The following is a 26,168-nucleotide window of genomic DNA, read 5'->3' on the forward strand; positions in this document are numbered from 1 at the left end:
CTGCCAACACCATGATCTTGGACTTCTAGACTCCAGAAATCAGGAGAAAATAAATTTCTTACAAACCACAGTCTGTGGCATTCTGTTATAGCAGCCATAGCAAACTGATACAGAAGGTAAACGTTGCCAAACAAACGAGGGACACCTGGGCACCTCAGAGGCTGAGCATCTGCCATTGGCTCAGGGTGTGATGCCAGGTTCTGAAATGAGTCCCACAAAGGGCTCTCTCCAGAGAGCCTGCTTCTCCCTCTGCCTATGTCTCTTTCTGTCTCTCATGAAGAAATAAAATCCCTAATAAATATAAATAAACAAATGAAAGCTAAGTACATTTTTTCCAAAAAGAGTAGAAGCAATGAAATCTATTAGGAAAAAAAAAAAAAACTCTTCCTTTCCAAGCAACTCACAAAATTGAATACAATGGTGACCACTAATGGGACACAAAAATAGTTAAATAACTGAAACACTGACTTTTCGCTAATTAAACATACAGCTAGAAAATATACAAGTAGTAGAGAAAGCAATACATAAAACCTATATCTAAGAAAAAAAAAACAAAACAAAACACCCTATATCTGAGGATATACAACTACCGAATATTAAAATACTATAAATGTTCCCTGGATTCCATTTAGAATCCCTTCTTTAAAAAAAAAAAAAAAAATCCCTTCTTAAAACTTCTCACTCTTCCATACTGCAAAGGTAACTGAAAAGGGAATATTAAAACTAATGGGGTTTTGTTCCCCTATCTAGTTTTTGTTATTTTCCTTCTACTTTTTATTTTTCTATTTTACTTAAAGACTTAATTTACTTAATGAAAATCTTACTATTACCAGAAAGTCACTCCCGATTTCAGCACCAGTAAAAAACATCAAAAAGCAAAATGTTACTGGCATAAATGAAAAATCTAAATACTTCCCCCAAAAAACCTTAAAAATCTTATTGGGGTAAGAAAGAAAAAAAAACTGAAGTAATTAGGTAAGGAATAGAAAATGTAATCACATATACAAATATCAAAAGAAAAAAGAAATGTTCTTACGTCTGACCCCTTCATCCTTTCCCCAAGAGCTTTCTACCATTCTTCTCCATCAGTGTTAAAGAAGTAAGCAATGAAGAATAACAAAGTGCCAATTTTTAGGACAACCCAACCTCTCCAAGCCTAGGGGTAATTTTATTCATGGCCTAATGGAAACTTGGCTTATTCCTTTTAAGCTTGAGATGCCAGAATCCCCTTCCCAAACACTTTTAGGTATTGACCCAGTCCCTCAAATTAAAAATAAGAAAACAAGATCCCAATATTAAAGCCAAAGGTTTTGCTGCTCATGTTTAACATAATCTTCAGCAACAAATATAAATATCTTTTGTGTTAACACAGCAGATAGCTAGCAAGTTTGAGGTTCACAGAAGATAAAAGAAATATATCAGGCACTGTTTCAATCTGATCTAATACTCAAACTTCACACAGGTATGACATAAAAACTACTGAAAATTCTGATATAAATTACATATTTCTTCTCAAATACCTCTTTGCTGGTTGCCAAATCAGTAAAGGTTTGGGAGAGTTAAAACAAACACATCGCTTACCCTCAAAATATGTACACTTGTATGGAGTCATTTTAGGTCTACTTCCTTATCTGGATTCAAATGTGGCCTATTAACATGCAACACTGCAGTAGTTTTAGAAATTAAGAAATTCTTTTTGCTTAACATTAAGAGTTAATTCAAATAATACTGAATTGGCAATACTTTCACTGACTGCTGAAAGCCAATACTTGTTTCAATTTTTGTTAATTTACCTACTTCTTCATTTACCTATTGACCTGTAGCTTTCCAGCTTTGAGTACGATACCAACTTTATTTTTACATAAGTGACATCTTGTGGTGATAAGTGGTATAACTTTGCCCTTCATGTTCAAAATATGTTTTTAGTTTCAAGGAAAATATGTAACTGGAATTAGAGAAAATCTTACTATTACCAGATAGTCACTGCCATTTCAGCACCAGTAAAAAAAAAAAAAAAAAAATCAACTATAATCAAAAAGCAAAATGTTAACAGTTATACATAAGAACTCAGGAGAGCTTTAACATACTATAAATTATCTTTTCTTAAAAAAAAAATCTATAATCCAGGGGCATCTGGCTGGCTCAGTCAGAAGAGCATGCAACTCTTGATCTCAAGGTCATGAGTTCAAGCTCCACGTTGCATGTAGAAAGTACTAAAAAAAATAAACTTTAAAAATAAATAATAAAAAAATAAATAATAAAATAAAAACTCTATAATCCATAACTCATTTAAATCTTTCACCTCTTAAATAAAAAAAAAAATCTTTCACCTCTTTTAAAAACAATGTAAATTAAGGGAATGATTAAGACTATGTGGCATTGTACACTGTATCAGTGCTACTCAAAGTGTGATCCAAGAAAGTCCAGCCCAAGAACCATCACCATGGTATTCACAAATTTTTGTTACTAATTCATGATGAAATATGTAAGCAAAGTTAGAAATTTGACAGTAACTCAACAGTATAATGTTTTATCTTCTGAATCTAATAAAAAAAACTAGAGCATGCATTTGCATGCTTTCTTTCATTCCATTTTTCTAGTGATTTATTTCTTACTGTATTTTACAGAAGATACAACCATGATGGACTGAAAACTTGAAAGAAAAATATAGGTCTTTTATCAGCTTGCAAGCACTGCAATACACACAATCACCATTTTTTTTTCCTCAAAACACTCAACAAAATTCATGTACCATAAAAAGCAACACCTGAAACTTAAATCCAGGGATGATGCACTAGGAAAAGTGATATGGAATAGCAATTTCTAATTGGAGGTATGTCCCCAAAAGATATATCAATCTTTGAGAGGAAGGTGGACCTTTTCAAGCCCTGCCAAAAAAATAAAATAAAATCCTAAAACATAGGCACCTCTGCATGCTTTATGAACCACATAAATGAAAAATGTTTCTACTCTAAGTGTTACATTGTACACATAAATAGGTATGCACAAAAAAACACCTGGGAACAAGAGTCAGAATTCACTTTGTTCTAGTGCTAAGAAGCTAACTAAAGGGAATGGCCCTCATGATACATTTATGTACATAATATGAAAGCTTAAGAACTTTCAATTTAATTATGGCCTATCCTTCCCTCGGATGATACTCAGAATACTGTATAGTTTTTTGGCACAAAGTGCTGACTTAATAAAACAAGAGTAAGTAAAAACAGAAAACTCCAGCTATCTAATCATCCAACTATTAATCCCCTAAAAAACTAACTATAAAGTATCCAAATAAATATGAACTTTTCCTCCTATACTGTTCACAAAACTAAAAAAGCAATAGTGGAAAAAAAAAAAAAGCAATAGTGTACAATCGCTATTCCCACTTCTTCAACCCTTGGTAATCTTTTTCTCCCTTACTCTTCATTAAAACTTCTCTTACAAAAGTAACAACTTCCAAATTTAAAAATCCATTAAAATCCTATGTATACTTTTAGATTACTCCTCTACATTTGATACAATTGACCCCTATTCCTCCATCTTAAATTCCTGAGGTGATACATGAGGAAAAAAAAGAGCAGAGGGAAGAGAACATGGGAAGGAACGGAGGAGGCAATTTTAAAGAAGGTAGTCAGAGTAAGCTAAAAAAATAGACATCTGAGCAAAGATTTCCTAGTAAAGGAGTTGGCCAGATAGTGGGAGTGAGGGGCAGAGACGAGAAGCACTCTAGGCAGAAAAGACAATGAAAGGGGAGTAAAGTATACTAAAAGCTTTGGCCTTTTCTCTAAACGAAAATAGGAACCATTGGAGGATTTTGACTAGAGGAGAGTCATGATCTAAGTATATGTGACAATCAATCAATCAATCAATGTGATGGAATCATTCCGGCTGCTATGTTTACAATATACTGTAGGGACTTCCATATCTGCCCAGGGTTCTGTAAGAAACTAAAACTGCCACAGAAAATAACTATAGAAGCTGGAAGAAATAAGTAACTTCTGAAGGCACTGGAGATCAACCAATGCAGGCAGGACTTATGGAGCTAAAATCCTAGGAGGAAGAGAAGCACACAAAGTGAGCTCCTGGTTCATGCCAGTTTTTTCCCTGAGTATATTTCCCCAGCTACCATTTGGGAGATGAGAACTCAACAGGAAATGACAGTTTTAATAGACTAAGGAGACAAATGTTGAAATTCATAGCTAATAGAGGGAATGGAACTTGAAGGGCAAAATACAAAAGAGAATCGATGAAAAGGTACACGTAAAAATCCCTTCAAGTACTCAGTCTACATTTTCTCAGGGCATGATTCCTGGAAACCCAACAGAAAATAGCAGTTCAGAGGTTAAATGCCTATGCAGGGATTTTAGCAACTAGGCACCGCTATGTAGAGAAGCTGAAATTCAAGTCTCTCCCAAGTACAAAGGCATGGTATATATCCCAGACTTTCAATTTAAGATCACAGAAGGGCCACAAGAGAAGAGTAAGGATAGTACGTTAGGAGTTTGAGAAAACTGTAGGGTATCCCAGTTAGGTGGAGGCTGGCAGCCCAGGCAGTAAAAGAATTCACCCAAAGCAGAACAAAGGAGATAGAAGTTTACGGAATACACTGCAAGGGAGCAGTGGACAAGGCAGCAAAAGAAAGACTCTGCCACGAGGTGGTGGTGAGAGGCCACAGTTACAGGCAGAGTGAGGAGGTATGGGAACATATTTTTCCTTTTTAGTAACTATACCTAGTTGTAAGTAGCCCATTCATTATTTAGGGCCTATGGCTATTTCAAGGTGGGTTGCTTAATGAGTGTATTTCCATTTAGCTCAGTGGTCACTGTGGGCTTTGTGATTATGCCACCGAGGCAACTCTGTTTTGTTTTTTTTTTTAATTTAAAGTAAACTCTTTAATAAATAAATAAATAATAAATAAATAAAGTAAACTTTTTTTAATTTAAAGTAAAGCACATGGGGCTTGAACTCATGACCCAAAGATCAGGTTACAGATTTTACCAACTGAGTCAACCAGGTAGCCCCAGATGATAAATAATTTAGGCATTACAGACCACACCATCGCTGATGTACCTACTCAATTCTACCATTATAGAATAAAAGCAGTTACAGACAATACACACATAAACGGGCATGGCTAGGTTCTAACAAAACATTACTTTTATATAAAGAGGCAGGCAATAGTTTACTAACCCCTGACTTAAAGGACCAACAATAATACTGATAGAGAGCTTTTTGACAGACATTAGAGAGGAGAGACAACAGAATAGCACCTTTAAAGGGCTGAAAGGGAGGGGAAAAAAGACAACATACAATTCTATACCCACTGAAAACATCCTTCAAAACTGAAAGTGAAAATAAAGTGAATTTCAAACAAATAAAAGCTGAGGATCTGCTATCAGAACATAAAAGGGCATCTTTTCAAAAGGAAGATAAAATAATTTCAAATATACATCCAATTAATATGTATTCTGAATTCATAGCTTCCATTTATAAAGTAATAGCTGACAGAACTAATAGAAAAAAAAAATACACATCCACAATCATGACTAGCAATTTTACACTTCTCAGTAATTGAAAGAACAAAAAATTTAATAAAGATATAGAAAATCGAGAAGAACCAACTTAGCCTGAGGTGCACAGAACACTAAACAGAAAAAATGCAGAATAAACATTCCTTTTAAGTGCACAGAGTATTTACCAAAATAGACTATATGATAGATATAAACAAATTTTCAAAGGTCTACAAATCATATAGAGTATGTGGAACCTAACTAGAAATCAGTAACAGAAAAATAACTAGAAAATATGCAGTTGTTTGGGGAAAAAAAAATAAGCAACATGTTTTGAGCTCTGGGCCAAAGAAATTGAAATTATCAGGGAAAGTAGAAAAAAATATTAAGTGACTAATGAATGATACTGCAACTCATGAGATGCAGCTAAAGCAGTATTTAGAAGTAAATTCTTATTTCTAAATGCAACATAAAAGAAGAAAGAATATAAATCAAAATGTAAGTTTCCTTCTCAAGAAGCAGGAAAAAGAGTACCAAATTAAATTCAAAGAACAAGTAAGAAAGGATAAGAGAAGAAGTCAATAGAAAGTAAACTACAGAGAAAAACCAACAAATAACTTAAGGTTAGTATCTACTTTGAATAGATTGCAATGACGACTTAACAAGATTATTGTAAAGCACTTATTACCATGACTAGCAAGTTCATTAACTCAATATCCACATATGTCAGATAGTGTTCAAAATACAGGGATCCCTGACCTCCCCGAACTTACATTCTAAGTTGAATGTAGGTAGGTGGGGGTCAGGGGAATGACAGAAATGACAGATGAAGGAAAGAAAAGGGAGGGAAGAAAGAAGGAAGAAAAACATAAAAGTAGATAGAAAGACCAGACAGCAATACTGAAAGAATTAAAATACGGTAATGCAATAAAAGACTGAAGGATCACAAAAGGCCTCTCCAGGTAGATCATCATGTAAGCAGAGGTCTCAAATGATGAGAAGGAGCCACCCAAAGAACTCTGCAGACATTATGGCAGAAATGAACCTGGATATATGAGGATCCAACAGAAGATCTACAAAGGATTTGTAAATGAAGGATATGGTTGTTTTCTCAAGCACACTGAACTCCTACAGGCTCACAAAGGCACACAATAAATATCAGTTCAAAGAATAAATGAATACAGACCATATACTAACATGTTCCTTAGAGGGAAACAGAAAAACTCCAAGCTTTCACTAAATTCTCAAAAGGGTCCATGACCCTAATAAATGTTAAAAACTAGGATTACATCTTCCAGATATACATCCCAAGCATACAAGTTTTAAAAACCACGATGCCATACGTTTACCACAAGAAGTCTCCATGTTTGCCAAACCTTTTATCAATGATCTCAGCTACTTGCTTTCTTGGCAGGCAGCAGAAAGGAAGTTCTCCATTTGCTCAGGATTTTAGGAATATCTTCTAGAAAATGACAACACATCCCTAAAGTTTTTTTTTTAATTTTTATTTATTTATGATAGTCACAGAGAGAGAGAGAGAGAGGCAGAGACACAGGCAGAGGGAGAAGCAGGCTCCATGCACCGGGAGCCCGATGTGGGACTCGATCCCGGGTCTCCAGGATTGCGCCCTGGGCCAAAGGCAGGCGCCAAACCGCTGCGCCACCCAGGGATCCCGTCACATCCCTAAAGTTTTAAAGAAAATCTCGCAGAGCACTGAGCCAACTGAGTTTATATGTGCTGAGACAAAAAACTGGTTGGCACAGGGAAAGTTGATTCATTGCTGAAAAGCACTATAAACCAAAAATGTCACTTTCTATAAAAGATAAATATTGAGGGAGTCCCAGAAGCAAGAAAAGAAAAATATGAACACAGAAGGTTTTAAAACCTTTGCACTAAAAAAATGCCATGAGGGCAAAAAATGAGTAATTTCCTTAAAATATATAGAATCCTTAACTAATCAATAAAAGCTGGTCAAGAAAGAAATGTATAAAAGATATTTAAAAGTATTCACTGAAATAATAAACCAATAAATTGGGGGAAAACACTTAATACACACAATTATGAAGACTCCATGTAATAACATTTTGCACCTATAAGATTGGCAAATATTATGAAATTGGATGGTACCCAGTATTGGCAAAGGTGCAAGGGAAACAGACTTCACTGTTGGTGGAGGGAGAAAACTGGTGCAACCCATCTGGAAGGTAATTTAGCAATATCTATCATAATTTAAAATACAATAACCTTTGACCTACAACTCTATTTCTAGGAATTTTTATTATAAATAGGTAAATTCTCACACGTATGCAAAAACTTATGTTGCAGTATTGCTTATATTAAACAAAAAGTGAAATCAATCAATCAAATACCCTTCAAAATGAAAACTAATTAATAGGAATAGTAGAAAACGTAAATAGTTTCATATGCTAATATGGAAAGGCCTCCCAAGATGATTAAAGGAAAAGCAAGATACATAAGAGAACAGTATATATATTATCATTTGATTTTTAAAAATTCTTCTGTAAGGATACATAAGAACTTTCTAATTGTGGTTATCTCTGGGGGTATGGGAATGAGAGTTATGTATATTCTACATTACTACCTTGCCACTAATATGCCTTGCATTTCTAATGCGTAATTAATTTATTTAGCTACCTGATAGTTGTATTGTTTTCTAGAACTTACAACACCATTTTATTTTAGAACCACTAAGTCTCTGACTCATGTGTGGCTTTATTATTCCCATTTTATAGATAAGGAAACTGAAGCTCACAAAATACAAGGACAACATACAAGCAGAAGATTATACAGACATAAGAAATTCTGAACTCACAGAGCTTTTATGTATACCAACACAGAATTAAGAAATGGCAAAGCAATTAAATTTGAGTCTTGCTTACAAATTCAACATTCTTCCGATTTACCACATTGCTGTCAACCTCTGTTATAATTCAAGAACTATAAAGTAATATCTTGTAAGAATAAAATCAATAACAGTGCTACAGTACTTCCTCTCTAATCTATAATCTACCACAATTCTTGTATATTTTTTCTCTTAAATTCACAATTTTTATGAAAAGAAAACTCATCACTGGAACTGTAATAAACTCTCATTTCAACTATTCTCAATAGCAGTCTAAAACATCTGTGATATACTTCTGTATAGTCAAAATAAATTTTATTTTCACTGACATTATTTTCACTGTATTTGGTTAACTTTATCTGATGTAGATTCATCAGCTCAAAATTAATTAGTATTACAGAATAGTGCATTCCGTCCAAACAATTCATCTTTGTTGGCTCACATGCCTCACTGCTATTGGCATGCCACCACAATAATGGGCATGGTGCCACAGTAACAGATGGGCATAAACACAGACATGCCAAAGAGTCAGTATGTACATCAAGTTTGAGTATTAGTATTAGATTTTCCTCCAAGAAATTCATAAACTATAGTAGAATAAATATAAGTGTTCTACAACTGTGTTAATAAGATATGCCAATTCAAAGCTAGATTAATTTTTAAATTCTTAAAAAAAACCACACACAATTTTCCAAGGCCACAGAAGGCAAGTTTTCCATCTGATGAGTTTGGATCAGCCTTCTGTGTAGGGAATTGAGGAAACAAATATGCAATCTCTACCTGAGATAAGCTTTGTCCCTGAAGTACTTGAGAATCTCACCAAAAAAAATCAGTTTTTAAAACTCACATGGCAGTGTTACAAGATGTAAAAGTTCTAAAGATCTATTACATGACAATGTGAATACACTTAACACTAATGAACTTAAAGGTGGTTAAGATGCAAATTCAATGCTAAGCATTTTTTACACCTTTTTTTAAAAAGTCCTGTATCTTGAGGCTGGCTGGGTAGGCCCTGAAACAGAAAAAAGGTCCTACAAATTCCTATTTGACAGGAATAGAATCTAAAAGCACTAAATTTTTTATTAAAAAAAATAAAGTTATTTTAAGTTCTGCCATCTTTTGAAAAGACAGTCATCTAAAACTATCATTTTCAAAATATTATTTCCACATGTGATTTTAAATTTTTGAAATATAAAACATACTACTGACCAAATTATATTGAAAATATTTATAACTTTTTGCTACATTAATGAAAACTTTCAAAATACTAAGAATGCTAAAGAAAATAAGAAAAAATCATTTGTGGTCACTATCATCCAAAGTCACTTGTCAAGGAATATTCAAGGTACCAGTATACACAGCACTCTGTGTATGTGTGTGTGAATGTATGTAAACCAAAACACTTCTGACTACAGGCACTTAACCATATCTTCTCTTTAAAGAAATGTTTAAGTATCCAATCACCATGAGAAAACCAATCTGTCATTTTATAATTGTTGATATTGTTAAATAGCCAGAATCTAACTTTATTTAATTTACTTTTAATTAACCCTGGCATTTCTACAACATGTACTATTTAATAAGAGTTATCTATTTTGATTTTATTAATGTACATAAAAGTATTTGTAAAACTCTCACTGCCCCCAAAGGTTGTGAGTTCATATACTCAGAATGAGTGTCCCATGCTCCTAGATTTCAAGGACTAGGTAAGATTTCAACAAAAATTCTGCACAATGACACACAGTTGCCCACTGTTTAGTGTATACATAAAAATAGAACAAAAACCACTCTCTATGGTCACTATTATTTCATATGTGAAAGTAGGAAGTATGTTTGCATTCCTTTGATGACTAGCACAGGAGTTATTTGTATTTCTTTAGTAATCTAACTGCTCACACTATTTGGGGCTAATGTTCTTTAGATACTATGCTTTTCCCTTTTTTCATTCCCAAAAATTTGGGGGCCAATGTTATATTGACCTAATACCACAAACATATCTCAAGAAGAGATTTTTGACAGAATTTGATTAAATCTAATGAAAAGTACATTTAGTCATAGTATGAATTGCTCTCTCAAAACATTTGGATGACAAGGTAATAGGATATAAAGTTAGATGGAGTGAAAAGGCCATCCATACACATAACACTAGTAAACAGAAAAATTTTATATGCCTTTGTTGCAAATAATCAAGACAAAAGAAGGGATCCCTGGGTGGCTCAGCGGTTTAGCACCTGCCTTTGGCCCGGGGCGTGATCCTGGAGTTCCGAGATCGAGTCCCACATCAGGCTCCTCGTGTGGAGCTTGCTTCTCCCTCTGCCTGTGTCTCTGCCTCTCTCTCTCTCTCTCTCTCTTTCTCTCTCTCTCTCTATGTCTCTCATGAATAAATAAATAAAATCTTAAAAAAAAAAATCAAGACAAAAGAGGCCTGAGTTAAGTAGGACCTGAAGATGTCTACAGCATGGAGTATAAGGATGGGAAAAAAAGAGCATCAAGTCTATCAACAATGGGTGGTTTGGGGTTTTGATTTGGTTTATGGGGTTTTAAGATTTTTAATTATTTATGTGAGAGAGAACACAAGAGAGAGCACAAGCAAGGGGACGGGAAGAGGCAGAGGGAGGAGCAGACTCCCCACAGAGCAGGGAGTCTGATGTGGGGCTTGATCCCAGGATTCTGGTCATGACCTGAGCTGAAGGCAGACGCTGAACCCACTGAGCCACCCAGGCACTCGACAATGGATGGTTTTGAACAGAAAGAATTTTTTTTTTTTGTATATCTAAGTAGAATTTATTTATATATACATATATTTATACGTATTTTCTTTCTTTTTTTTATATAAATTAATTTTTATTGGTGTTCAATTTACCAACATACAGAATAACACCCAGTGCTCATCCCGTCAAGTGTCCCCCTCCGTGCCCGTCACCCATTCACCCCCACCCCCCGCCCTCCTCCCCTTCCACCACCCCTAGTTCATTTCCCAGAGTTAGAAGTCTTTATGTTCTGTGTCCCTTTGAACAGAAAGAATTTAGAACTAATTCTGTCACCTAGGTTCCACAGGCAGGAGAGAAGACAGGACTAGTATGTTACCATGAAGACTGGAGGACTTCTGAATTCTTGAGACATATGAGATGGATGGCTAGAAAGCCACAGAAAATGAAAGTACTATAAAAATGCAAGGTATTATTACTGCTATTATTACTATTATAATGCTGGTTTGTGTCTCCCAATCTAAGAAGAGGCAAAACAGAGAAACCACTAAATAAAGGTTTGACAACTATGGTGATGGTAGCATGGAGTAGGAGCCACAAGGGACAAAAGTAACACTTATTGTCTCCCACAATTACTTAGGTATATTTATGTACTGTTCTGTTCCCCAACTTTAAGGGAGATATTCAATTATTCATAACAGAGAGCAACATTTTATCATTTTAATGGGGGAAAGGAAAAATAAGGAAATCAAAATAGAAGAGTAAGGCTAATACGCCACAAAGCTCCCTACACTTGCTAGTCATACACCTCAAATTTTGCTTCAAATTTTCTAGCAGTCACTGTACAAACAGTGAGAGTTTCCCCAAACTTCATTCTCTCTTCTTGGTCTTCTAAGGTAAGCTTCAATTCTCCCACTTATTAACTTTACTAAAGATTCTTCCTTGGCCTTCCCCTCATACCACATACCTTCCTTTCAATGGCTTCCAAAATCATCTACTAACTGATGACTTCCATATCCACATTCTAGCCCAGGTGTATCTCCTGAGTGCCACCTCCGTGTACATAACTGCTTAATGGATGCCCAACTATCATCTCAAACTCAATAGATCCAAATTGGAACTCAACACTTTCCTGCCTCACTCCAAGATTGCTTTATCTTCTGTGCCTCTAGTATCACAGAACATCATCACCATTCACTAGTTGACCAATTCCCAAAGCCCAGTGCAGCCAGACTGACTTTTCTAAAATGTATCACTATGTTGCTCCTCTACTTAAAATCCTTTGGAGCTCCTTACTGTGCTTACACCTCCAGGGCACAGTCCAAATGCCTGAGCATGGTACACAAGACCCTTCATAATACAGACCCTGATAACCTACCAATCATCTTTCACCAGTCCCTCATTTCCCTCCAACTGTGCTCCAAACATATTGAACTCTTTCTTATTCCCTAAATATGCCCTAAATTCAGCCTCTAAACCAGTGTCTAACAAAATATTCTGTAATAAAAGAAATGTTCTTTATCTTCACTATTCAATACAGTAACTGCTAGCTACATTAAGCACATAAAAATGTAGAAACTGAATTTTAAAATTATAATTATTTAAATTTGGCTAGTGGCTACCGTATTGAACAGCACAGCTATAAACCTATGTATATACTACTCCCTCTACCTAGTATACACAGGTATGTGCAGAAAGCCCTGGTCACTGCTACCATCTAACATCACAAGTACTGATTCTTTTGTTAGATAATTCCCTTTAATTATATGATTAATAATTAATAAGGTTCCACTCTATACAAGACACTAATTTAAAATCTTTAGTGGAGCTAGCTATATAATTTCATTTGTATTATCACTGTTGTTCACTTTTCTAAAACTTTGGTGCTCCTTCCAAGTTTGTGGCTTAAATGTAATATTCCTAAAAGGACTACCACTTTAAGAAATGAACAGACTCCATATATTAGTAAATGTAAAGTACAAATTATAACGCCTATTATACTACAAAGGCATACAGCTTTGCTTTCAAAATACACAATATATGCAAAAGAACAAGAATAGGGAAGATCTACATTATGGTAAATTATTCTCTCTTGGTGCTGAAATGAGGGTTGTTATCTTTTTAACTAATCTGTATTTGCTAAATTTTCTCTAACAAGAGAAGTATCAATCAGTCCAGTGACTCTTTCACCTTGGTTACATCATCTTTTCCTCCTCTATATCAGATGATTCTATTAGCAAACAGGATAATACAGTCTTTCCCATCCTTAAAAAAAAAAAAAAAATCCCTTGATTTAATTTTCCCTTCCAGGTGCCACTCCATTTCTCTGCTCCCCTATACCCTAATACATACTGAGATTCCTCTCCTTTTTCTCTTAAACCCACTCCAGTCAGGCTTTCAGCCCCACCTCTGCATCTGAACTGCTTGTCAAGATCACCAAAATCCTCCACATTGACAAATCCAAAACTGTCTTGTCAGTAATCATCTTACTTGACACTATTGGCACTATTTGACCCAACTGCTCCAGGGCAATTGCTCCAGGGCTTAGTACTCTTATCTTTCCTTTCTAGATTCACCCCATTGGTGTCTCTTCCAATCCATGGTGTTTACCACCACCTATAACCTGATGACTCTCAAATATGTATCTCTAATCTGAAACCTCCCTTAAGCTCTAACACATTCACCCCACTGCCTATCTAATATCTACATGTGGATATCTAATAGGCATCTCGAACTTAATATGCTTTCAAGCGCTTGATTCCTCTTCCCTTTAAAAACTTCCTCTTCAGGGGATCCCTGGGTGGCTCAGTGGTTGAGTGTCTGCCTTCAGCTCAGGGCATGATCCTGGAGTCCCGGGATCAAGTTCCATATCCGGCTCCCTGGAGGGAGCCTGCTTCTCCCTCTGCCTGTGACTCTGCCTCTCTCTGTCTCATGAATAAATAAAATCTTTTAAATAAATAAATAAATAATAAATAAACAAACTTCCTCTTCACACATCTGATTTTAGTTGACAAACAATTCCAAACTTACAATTGTTTAGGCAAAAAACCTATGTCTCTCCTTGGTATCTTTTTCTTTCATTCACTCTATTCCAGCTATATTGGCCTGTCTGTTGATCTTGATCTTCACACGGGTCAGAAATTCTCCCATGTCAGGGCCCAGGCATTTGCTATTTCATCTGACAATACTCTCCCCAAGACAGCTGCATGTCACTTGCTCATTTCCTTCAGGTATCCACTCCATTAACAAATTCTCAAGGACATTTTCCTGACCCTGCTATTTCAAACTTCAACCAAATCTCCATCCTAACCCTCTGTCCACTTTCTCTGCTTTATTTTTCTCCACAGCACTTATCATCAAATGACCAACTATGTACCAACTTCTTTATTGATGGTCTTCCCTCCACTAGAATATACGCTTCATAAAAGTAGACATTTTGTCCACTACTTAATCCCCAGCATCAAAAACAATGCTTAGGTGGCTCAGTGGCTTGGCGCCGCTTTCAGCCTGGGGTGGGATCCTGGAGACCTGGGATCGAGCCCCACGTCTGGCTCCCTGCATGGAGCCTGCTTCTTCCTCTGCCTGTGTGTCTCTGCCTCTCTTTCTATGTCTCTCATGAATGAATGAATGAATGAATGAATGAATAAATAAATAAATAAATAATCTTTATTTAAAAAATGCTTAGCCTACAGAAAGGCATTCATTTTTGTTAAATCAATAAATTATTTCTATAATTTAAGATTTCATTTATTTATTCATGAGAGACACAGAGAGAGGCAGAGACACAGGCCCAGGGAGAAATAGGCTCCCTGTGGGGAACCCAACCAAGGACTTGATCCCAGGACCCCGGGATCACGGCCTGAGCCTAAGGCAGACACTCAACCACTGAGCCACCCAGGCCCCCTATAATTTTTTTAAATTACTGAATAAACACTGGAAATGAACCAGCAGGTCCTAAGCACCCCACAGACTAACATCTTTTTGAAGCAGGAAATATAACTGGTACAAACAGGCACTTAATAGTAACTGAATGACTTCTAAAAGCCCATAATGCTCAAAACCCTCCAAAGGCTGCTCCTCTGACTCAAAGTAAAATCCAAAGGCCCTACACTTATCTAGCCCCCCACCTTCTACTCTGCTCCTTACCTCTTTGCCCTTATAGTACTAATTCCCCCTAATTCTTCAGGACCTCATTCTAACCTAGGCTTTAAGAAATTCTGAGAAACCCCATCCCTAGAGTAAAGCTGAGTAATGTATACCTCTACCAACTCATGATTTTGGAACTAGCATTATTCACACACCTCTCTCTTGTCCAGCTGCCATGCCAACTCAGCTGAAAAACTGAAGACACTGACCTTCAAATTAGATTAGCTCTTATCAGCAATACAAAAAAATCAGCCCATCAATAGCAGACATTGACTATAAATTGTTCATTTCTCTTTACCTACAAGCTCTTTCCAGCTGATATGCTAAATAAGTCTTCCCCAAATACACAAACCAATGAACGTTATTCATAATAATATGAAATAAAGGAAAACCATTTTCCATTGATTATTCTACTTTGGGTGCCTCACTTTAAATTCTGAATTTGGACTACAAGCAATTTGTTTTTGTCAGTAGTTCATTTCTACACACAACTACAATACTGCCAAATTATTTCACTATAATACATTTGTCATTCCATGATCATTTATAACTTTTCATGCAATAAAAAACATTTCAACCAACCATCTGTCTCCTTTGTTTGTTTTAATCATTCCTTCTAGTAATGTTGCTCTAAATTCTAAATACTTTTTAGAAACAAGGGGCAAGTGGCTGGCTCAGTTGGTAGAACATCCAACTTTTGATCTTGGGGTCTTGAGCTTGAGCCCCAAGTTCGGAAAGTGTTTACTTAAACAAACAAACAAAAACCTGCCTAGAAATAATGTAATATGTCACATCTTGGGATTTAACCATAAGGCTGAAATTTAAGTATTTGAGATATTTTCCTTGGATTTCACCAGATCAGTGATCTTAAAATAACATCCTGTAGCAAAAGATGAATATTTCAAAAAAAAAAAAGATGAATATTTCTTGGCTGAACATTTATTAAGGTAGATAGTGAAAGTCAGAACTGACTCCTCGTAGAAGAAATGCAAGCTAAACAAAATGGAACACTTCTATAATCTGTTGCAAAGCAGGAATCTGCTTACAGGCAGTATTTCATCATTTTCTTCAATGTGGTAAAATTTTACTTGATTTGAAGTATATTTCAAGAATCAGAGAAACCCTACTGTACCATTGAAGTGACAATCCTTAAGAGTTGGCCTTTTATAAAACTAGAAATGTTATTTATGCAAAGACAAAACAATAAACTCCTCTAGGTTTGAATGCACTACAGATACCATTCTACACTTTCTTCTTCTATTAATAGCCATCTTGGAACACATGAAATTAACTAAGTCAAAGATCAATAGAATACTGAAATTGCCTAGAATTTTACGTGCCCTTTATAAACAAAAAATTGAATCCAACTTATATATGTAACATGGTAAATATGTTGTTAAAGACAATAATATACTTGCACATATGTCCTTGAAATATATTTGAGGAACAACAATATGCTACAGAAATCATTAGTGGAGTGTATTTTCTCACTTGCAACTCTGGACTTCTGAGCAACAAGAGAATTAACAATGAGAAGCTTGTGCCTCTTCATAATATGCTAATAGCTCAAGGCTCCAACACTCTCAGAATCTCAAACTAAAATGTTTGACATTTCAAAATTCCAGCATTTCCATTTGCTTCAGAAAAGCATTGTTTACATTAAGTAAAGGATTAAAATAAATACCTCTTGGTAGGTATTATTCCTTCACATAGGGGTGCCAGGGTGGCAGAGCTGGTTGAGCCTCCAACTCAACCTTGGTTCACATCATAATCAGGGTTGTGAGATGGAGCTCCACACTGGGGTTCATGCAAGGCTTGGGCTCCATACAAGGCTTGGGCTCCATGGTGGACTCCACGGAGTCAGCTTAAGATTCTCTCTCTCCCTGTGCCCCTCACCCACTACCTGTGTACACTCTCTCAGGAAAAAAAAAAAAAAAAAAAAAAAAAAACTGCCTTCACATAAATTACACCATCTTTATGAAGTTTTTTGTTTTTTGTTTTTTTTAAATAGGCTCCTCACCCTGCACGGAGCCCAACAGGGCTCAAACGCACAACCATGGGATCAGGAGTCCAGCGCTCAACTGCCTGAGCCACCCCGGTGCCCCAAATAGATTATCTTATACAATATTCAACAAATATTCATTTTGTAACTATATAACCTGAAAATACAATATGACTGAATGAGATAAAATTGTCAACATGAAATACTGGGACAAGTGAAAAGAATGCAGAGCAAGATTTGAATGAGTGTAACTATAAAAAAGCATTAAATGAAAAAAATAACAAAACTATGATATAAACCTTAATTAAAATTAAATAATAAAAATTAAAAATGGAAACAATCACACAAAAAAGTTTAGAACCTCTTATGAGACACAATGACTCTTTCAAGCATCCCCAAAATAATAGTTTACTATTTATAAAGTACTGACATCTGGGACTGGTTTATCTTTGTTTTTAATAAAGTGAACTCAAGAACATCCTATAAAAAGGTTACTCTCATTCAGCTGCACTTCCATATGCTATCCTGAATGAGAAAACAAGTAGCAGAGAAGCAGATTTACTGTACACAGAAAGCACTGACCCATGTACTCTTCCTCGGAGACTCCACAGAGAAACACTGATACAAAAGGTTAAAGGATTATATGTAATTTTCATGGCTGATGTTGTAAAATTGACAATAAACAAGTTAAAAAAGTAAGCTAGGCTTCATTAATGAAATACAAAAACACTGATGTAATATTAACTACACGGTACTACGTGACATAATATGACTACAGCAATGCATTCCAGCCCCTTGTTTGGGTCGAAATCAGCTATGTGAATCTAAACAATTAAAAGCCACCCCAATTTCAGCAGAAACTAAAAATGCTACCTTTCAATGTGTTTGAGGAAGTACTGCATTGCTAAATTCCTGGTTGCTAAGGTCACTTTTTACTGTTAAGCCCAATTGCCTCTAGTCAGCCTGCATTTAGATTATCCTCATTATGCAACTCCTAACATAGTTGACCATTTCCTCCTATTGACTATCCTCTCAGTTCCCACCCCCCCTCATCATTTTTTTTTTTAACCTTTCTCTGGTTTCCTAGCCCTCTGAGTCTCTTTCTCTACTTCTTCCATCTAACCCTAAATGTTAATGTTCTCTCAGGTTTTGTCTAAACTGCCCTCTTTTCTAAATAAGACTAGTTCTCCCAGGGCAAGGGGATGTAGGGATCGTTTGCCTATTCCCATGCTTTAAATACTGCCTACAGTTCAAAATGTAAACATTTTGGGGATCCCTGGGTGGCGCAGCGGTTTAGCGCCTGCCTTTGGCCCAGGGCGCGATCCTGGGAACCCGGGATCGAGTCCCACGTCGGGCTCCCGGTGCATGGAGCCTGCTTCTCTCTCTGCCTATGTCTCTGCCTCTCTCTCTCTGTGACTATCATAAATAAATAAATCTTTAAAAAAAAAAAAGAAAAAAGAAAAAGAAATGACAAATACCCACCATTTGCTTCAACGTGGATGGAACTGGAGGGTATTATGCTGAGTGAAATGAGTCAATCGGAGAAGGACAAACATTGTATGTTCTCATTCATTTGGGGAATATAAATAATAGTGAAAGGGAATATAAGAGAAGGGAGAAGAAATGTGTGGGAAATATCAGAAAGGGAGACAACATAAAGACTCCTAACTCTGGGAAACGAACTAGGGGTGGTGGAAGGGGAGGAGGGCGGGGGGTGGGGGTGAATGGGTGACGGGCACTGGGGGGGGCACTTGACGGGATGAGCACTGGGTGTTATTCTGTATGTTGGTAAATTGAACACCAATAGAAAATAAATTTATTAAAAAAAAAAACAAAATACGCGAATATCATATCATTTCTAGAAAAGAGGACCCTTAAATTTGAAGAAATTATTACTAGTGGAAAACAGGAACTTAAACTTATGTCTTCTCACTCTAGGTCCAATGTTCTTCCTAATACACCATGATACTCTCAAAAGAGGGGAGATTCAGAAATTTAGTACTTTTTGGGATGCCTGGGTGGCTCAGCGGTTGAGCGTCTGCCTTTGGCTAAGGGCATGAATCCGGATTCCCGGGATCAAGTCCCACATCAGGCTCCTTGTGTGAAACCTGCTTTTCCCTCTGTGTCTGTCTCTGTCTCTCTCTCGCTCTCATGAATAAATAAATAAAATCTTTTTTAAAAAAAACAAAAAGAAAAGAAAGAAATTTAGTACTTTCATTATTGTTAAGAAAAATTAGTCTTCTCTGTTTCTTTCCAGAAATAAATGTTTAATCTAGATATAAAATTATTAAAATTACTTTAAATTACACACACAGAATCAAACTGGTTAAGATAAAAGAACTTCTTGGGATCCCTGGGTGGCGCAGCGGTTTGGCGCCTCCTTTGGCCCAGGGCACGATCCTGGAGACCCGGGATCGAATCCCACGTCGGGCTCCCGGTGCATGGAGCCTGCTTCTCCCTCTGCCTGTGTCTCTGCCTCTCTCTCTCTCTGTGTGTGTGTGACTATCATAAATAAATAAAAATTTATTAAAAAAAAAAAAACTTCTTTAAGATAAAGCAGGAAGCAATTCAGAAAAAAACTAAAAGCAAAAAAATCGACAAAAATCACAAAAGGAATACAGAAAAAATATCTCTTTACTAAATGAAAAAACTGAAAATCCTGAGGCCAATAATCAAATACACAGTCTTAATTAACCAATAAATGACCTGCTTTTCTAAAATGATCTAAAACTCCCTAATTCTGGTTTTGTTTAAAGGGAGAAAGGGACAAAAAAGGTTGATAAATAAGATTAAATTCAAAAAAACAAATTATCGATGATCCCATCCCTAGGAAGTATTTAGGCATCCTTGAAATGGTCAATGAAGGATCAAAGGACATAAATTAGCTTTAGGACAAGATGCCAAAGAGCAGAATAGAAGTCAGAGAGCTGGAAATCAACACTTTGCAGCCATTGTGATTAAGAATGGTTCAAGAGAGGAGCACTTCCGTGGCTAAGCGGCCAACTCTTGATTTCAGCTAGGTCATGATCTCAGGTTCCCAGGACTAAGCCCCAAGTTGGGCTCTGTGCTCAGTCGAGAGTCAGCTTGGGGATTCTCTCTCTCCCTCCCCCTGCTCACTCTATCTCTGAAATAAATAAATCTTTAAAAAATAAAAAGAAGAAAAAAGAATGGTTCAGAAGATTTATCTGGGTTGCTATATCTAAGAGTCCGTGAAATTTAATAAGGAGCAAGATATCTGCACTACCCTCAAATCATCCCTCATAGGATGATTACTGGGGGAAAAATAATGGACAACATTTTAACAGAACATTTCCAGGAGCAAGTCTGAGAAAGCCACATTACTATGGTAGTATTCTAACCAGTCATGCATAACATGAATCTAAATATGAGGAAACACCAGTAAATCCAAAGTGATTACCATGAGTAAAATAATTCACTTGTATTCTTCAAAGGTGTCACAGTATGTGAAAAACAAAGGTTAAGGGGGCACCTGGGTTGCGCAGTCCGTTAAGCATCCAACTCCTGATTTCAGCTCAGGTCATGATCTCAGGGTCATGGGATCCAGCCTTGCATCAGACTCCCCATTCAGCAGGAAGTCTGCTTCTCTCTCTCTCTCTCTCTCTCTCTCTGCTCCCCTCCCCTCACTCATGCTCTGTCTCTCTCTCTCAAATAAATAAGTAAAATCTTAAAAAGAAAAAAAACAAAACAACCAAAGGTTGAGGAACTATTTCAGATTAAAGGAGATCAAGAGATATAACAACTAAATCAAGTACATTATCCTGGATTGGATGCTGTACTAGACAGAAAAAAAAAATGCTAACAATAAATTATTTACCAGGACAAATCACAACACTGAATTACAGACTAAAAATTGTACTAATATTACATTTCCTGAATATAATGGTACTACAGTTGGTTAAGAAAATATCAATTCTTTTTTTTAAAAATATCAATTCTTAAAAAAATACATACCAAGGTATTAAGAGTAAAAAGATATGATGTATACAACCTATTCTCCAACGGATCAGAAAACACAATATGAATGTGTGTGTCTGTAAGTATACATGGAGGTGGAGAGAAATAAAGCAAGGTAGCAAAAAACTTTGTAATTGGTGAATCTGCATAAAGGGTAGTTCTCTGTACTATTCTTGCAACTTTTTTGGAAATCTGAAAATACTTAAGACTCAACCATCAAAAATTAGAGCAGAGCTAATGAATGAATGCATGGAGGGAGTCAAAAGGTCTAACTTCCAGTTATAAAACAAGTGAATCATGGGATACAGCATGCCACTATAGTCAGTAATATAGTACTGCATATTTAAAAGTTGCTGAAAGTAAATCTTAAAAGTCCTCATCACCGGACGCCTGGGTGGCTCAGCGGTTGAGCGCTTGCCTTTGGCCCTGGGCGTGATTCTGGAGACCCGGGATCAAGTCCCACATCGGGCTCCCTGCATGGACTAGAGCGTGCTTCTCTCTCTCTGCCTGTGTCTCTGCCTCTCTCTGTCTCTTTCTCTGTGTGTCTCTCATGAATGAATAAATAAATAAAATCTTAAAAAAAAAAAAGTCCTCATCACAAGAAAGAAAAATTAAGAGACACGGTGTTAACTAGATGTTAACTAGACTTATTGTCGTGATCATCTCTGAATACATACAAATATCGAATCATTGTCATATACCTGAAATTAATGTTACATGTCAAGTACACCTCAAAAAAAAAAAAAAAGGCAGAGAAACAGGGTAAGCTTTAAATTTTTTTACATAAATTTTACCATTGGCTTAAAAAAAAGGCAAGAAATATTATGATTTTATAAAAGAATGTAAACTCATGAGAGATTAAAAGACCACTTCCAGGTGTCCCCTTGCTCCTATACAATCTCACTAGATTGAAGTTCAATGACCAAAATGTTCCTGGAAGCTTCAAGGTAATATAATGTCTACAACTCCTTTTCAAAGTTTTACATTTTTAATGAGATGTGTGCATTCTCTAATAAAATCATCATACATAAATTTCATCAAATAGTAGCATATCCAAGTGTTCAAGAATGGGCTCTCAGATTAGAACGTCTGCATTCAAATTCAAAGTGCAGCACTGTAGCTTTGTGATCTTGGACAAGCTAATCACTTGCGCTCTAATTTCTTCATTTGCAAAGTGGAATCAAGTAAGTATCTGGTAACAAACCACTGAGGTTGTGAGGATTGAATAAGATAATAAATGTAGGACAGTGCGCACAAACGCACAAGCACTCCATAAATGTTAGCTTTTTTTTTTTTTTTTAAGATTTTATTTATTCATTCATGAGAGACACAGAGAGAGAGAAGCAGAAACACAGGCAGAGGGAGAAGCAGGCTCCATGAAGGGAGCCTGACGTGGGACTTGATACCGGGTCTCCAGGATCACGCCCTGGGCCAAAGGCTGCGCTAAACTGCTGGGTCACTGGGGCTGCCAAATGTAAGCTATTTTTATTTTAACTCCAACCTGCTTGATCACCTCAACAGCACTGTTCTTAGTCAAAGCCATACATCTTTCTCCAAACTACACCCAGATCTGACAAGATAGGAAATCAGAAGCTCTAAGAAAAAGGTAACAAACCATACACGTAAATTAAAGTAAATCACATGCAAAACAGACTGAGGCAGACTTACAGAGTTAATTCAACAGCCGAACATTTTTGCTAAAAGAAGTGTAAAGCTGCAGCAAACTTCCTATTAGAACAATCCATCAACCAAATGCACTGAATGAAAAATGAAAAAAAAAAAATTCGTTACCTTACCTGAGAACAAGGGGACGGGGACGGAAAACTGGATTCCACATGCTATATAGAAGACTTCGGTCAGCTTGGTACAATCAAAATTTAAACCCCACTGCAACTACTAGCAACTCTCCAGACTGCCTTATCTTGTTAGTAAAATTTAAGTTGGATTTGAATCATACTCTTCTGATACCTGCAAAGCCATCAGCACTGCTACTTTCACTTAATTCAGCATAAATCTAGTGACGGCCTATGATGTGACTACAGTCTAATAATAAGACATTAAAAACAAGAAAAAATATAAAAATGATTACAATAAAATATAAAGTTACCAGGATTCTCAAAGTTTAAAACCCCTCCAACCAATAAGTTTGGGGAGGTTTTCTCTCCATTTTTCGATGGTACATAATATCTTTACTTTTAAAAAAACCAACTCTACACGGTTTAGTATTTGTCTTTAAAATTCACATTACGAAAAATAAACAAATAAAAATAAAATAAAATTCACATTACGGGACGGATGCTCCGCCGCCCAGCGCCCCGCCTGCTGCTCCAGGGCGCCGTCCGGAGCCCCGGCCGGCTCCCCGCAGCGAGCCGGCCCCCCCCTTCCCGCCCCGTTTCTCTCTCATGAAAAAGTAAAATCTTTTAAAAATAAAATAATAAAGTACGATTCACGTTATTAACTTGTAAAACTTTAGAATCTGTTCACAGGCACACTGTTCTCTACTCACAGGCTCACTACTCTGTTTGGGCTTGAGGGGTTCTCCCCGTGAGGCGACGGCCCCGGCCCGGAAGGTCGCGGGAGGGCGGGCGGCCCCCTGCGTCTGCGCCACGCGCCGAGGCCCCCCCCCACCCCGGCGGGGGACCACCGCTCCAACGCGCCCGCGGCTCTGCGAGCGCCTCTTTCACCCTCACAACGCGCAATCCCCCAAGTCTGGTCCAGTAAATTTTCAATTAGCAGGAGGTGTCCGTTCACAACTCGGATTCCCGCGCCCTGGCGCAGGCTGACTCCGTCGGATCTTGTGAACGAGACCTGAGCTCTGCGAACAGCTCTTCTCCTCAAGTCAGGCCTCCGAGAGCCCCAGACACGCTCACCCGGGCCCTCCGGCGGGCTCAGGGCCACCTCCGGAGGGCTCACCCGGCCACCCCCGGAGGGCTCAGGGACACCCGCCCCGCCCCCGCCGGGAGCCCAGGCCCGCCGCCCGCCCCTCGGGTCCCCAGCTCCTCCGTCCCGCCTCCACACCCCAAACCTTTCTCCTCACTTCTTCAAATCGCTGCTGAAGAGGCCGAAGGCGCCGGAGGGGGAAACGGTCGAGGTCGCCTCCTGGCCCAGCTCCGTCGCCTCCCCGCCGCCGGCCTGCTCACTGTAAGCGAAGCTGTTGCCGGACATCGCTGCGGCGCGGGCTGGGGTCCGGCCGGGGGTCTCTCCGAGGGCTCCCGACCCGGGGCGCCGGACAAAACTACTTGTGGAGCCGAGCGGCGCGCGGGCGCTTCCGGGCTCGTCACGGCCCCTCCGCCGGCTGGCGTTCCCCGCCCCCCCCCCCCGCGCGCGCATGCCCAGTGCGCCGCTGGCCAGAGCCCTCGTCGGCCGCTCCCGGCGCGCCGGGATTCCCTTCTCCGGGCTTTCCGAGCGGCTGAAGGGCTACGGGTGGGGCGGGGCGCCAGAGAGGCCGGGGGCGGGGCCTGCAGGGCCGCTCGGCTTTTCAGGGTTTTTTGAAGAGCAGTAACCGGTTGTACCCGCTCTGATGCCTGAAGCAGGTGTCGGGAGCCCGGGCGCTTTGACTTCTCTCCTGCAGTAGACGAGTGGCTTTCAGATTTCCTCCGCCGTGCCCTCCAACACACCCGATCAGGTCTCCTGATCCGTGACGATCGCCTTTCCTTTCGTGGGCTGCTGTCCACCGCTCTTCCCCCGCCTGCCCGCCCTCTTCCTTTCGGAGCCGCCCCCACGAAGCCCCAGCCCCTCCCCGCCGTGCCTCTGGGTCCCCCGAGAAGCGCTGCTCCCGGGGCGGTCCGCGGGGCTGAGCGGGTGCTTCCTGCTGGCCCAGGGCCACCGGGCCACCAGCGGCGAGTAAGACAGAGCCACGCGGCAGCCGGGAGCGGCCGGTACAGCTCCCCAGGCTGCCGGCGCAAGATTTGAGCTCCTTCGCTCTTTCCCTATTCTTTCCCCTCCGCACGCGCATTGAACCCTGGAGAGCCAGAGGCCAGAGACTGTCAGAAGTTCAGCGAAACACCAACTGCCCCCCACCCCCGCCCCAGGAGGAGGTGGGGCCGTTCAAGGCTCCACTCCTCCAAAGACCACACAGATAATCATGAAATACCATTGCACACCTGTTAAAAAAAAAAAAAAAGCCAAAATCTGGAACACTTAAAACACTAAATGTGACACAATAGGAACTCCCATTACTGGCATGATTGCAAAGTGGGACAGCCATTTGGAAGCCAATTTGTCAACTTCTTACAGAATTAAAAGTACTCCTATCATACAATCCAGCAATAGCATCCCTTGGCATTTACCTAAAGGGGTTAAAAAAATATGCCCACCCAGAAACCTGCACGTGGATATTTATAAAAGCATTATTCATAATTGCCAAAACCTGGAAGCAACCAAAATGTCCTTCAGTAGGTGAATGAATAAGTAAACTGTGGTCCTTCAGACATTAATATTATTCCATGCTAAAAAGAAAGCAGGTATCAAGCCATGAGAAGACCTAGAGGAAACTTAAGTGCACCCTAATAAATAAGAGAAGCAAATCTGAAAAGGCTATATACTGTGTAATTCCAACTGCATAATATTCTGGAAAAGGCAAATTATGGAGACAGTGAAAACATCAGTGGTTGCCAGGGGTTGGAGAGGGGAGAGGAGGGATAAATTAAGCAGAGCAAGAAAGAATTTGTAGGGCAATGGAAATATCCTGTACCATACCATAATCATAGATACATCTCATTATACATTTGTCCAAGCCATAGAATGTACAACACCAAGAGTAAACCCAAATGTAAAGTATGGACTTTGGTGATAACAATACGTCAGTATAGGTTCATCAACTGTAACAAGTGTACAACTTTAGTAGAAGATATTGATAATCGGGAAAGCTATTCCTGTGTAGGGGTAGGGAGTATATAGGAAATCTCTGTACTTTCCTCTCAGTTTTGCTCTGCACCAAAAAAAAATGCTCAAAATAAAAAAAT

The 26,168-nt window shown here is 38.4% G+C and overlaps 1 protein-coding gene across 2 annotated transcripts in view; it reads right to left on the minus strand.

Annotated features, from left to right (window-relative positions):
- The window catches only part of AP3B1 (adaptor related protein complex 3 subunit beta 1), a 263,801-nt gene extending 239,319 nt beyond the window's left edge, over positions 1-24,482 (minus strand). For both annotated transcript variants that reach the window (XM_055342262.1, XM_055342261.1), the window contains exon 1: positions 24,242-24,482. In XM_055342262.1, coding sequence (XP_055198237.1) covers positions 24,242-24,369 — 128 coding nt within the window. In that variant the 5' untranslated portion in view covers positions 24,370-24,482. The remainder of the gene's footprint in view (positions 1-24,241) is intronic.
- Between the last annotated feature and the right edge of the window lie 1,686 nt (positions 24,483-26,168).

The sequence above is a fragment of the Nyctereutes procyonoides genome, unplaced genomic scaffold (assembly GCF_905146905.1).
Source record: "Nyctereutes procyonoides isolate TBG_1078 unplaced genomic scaffold, NYPRO_anot_genome, whole genome shotgun sequence".
NCBI classification, from domain to species: domain Eukaryota; kingdom Metazoa; phylum Chordata; class Mammalia; order Carnivora; family Canidae; genus Nyctereutes; species Nyctereutes procyonoides.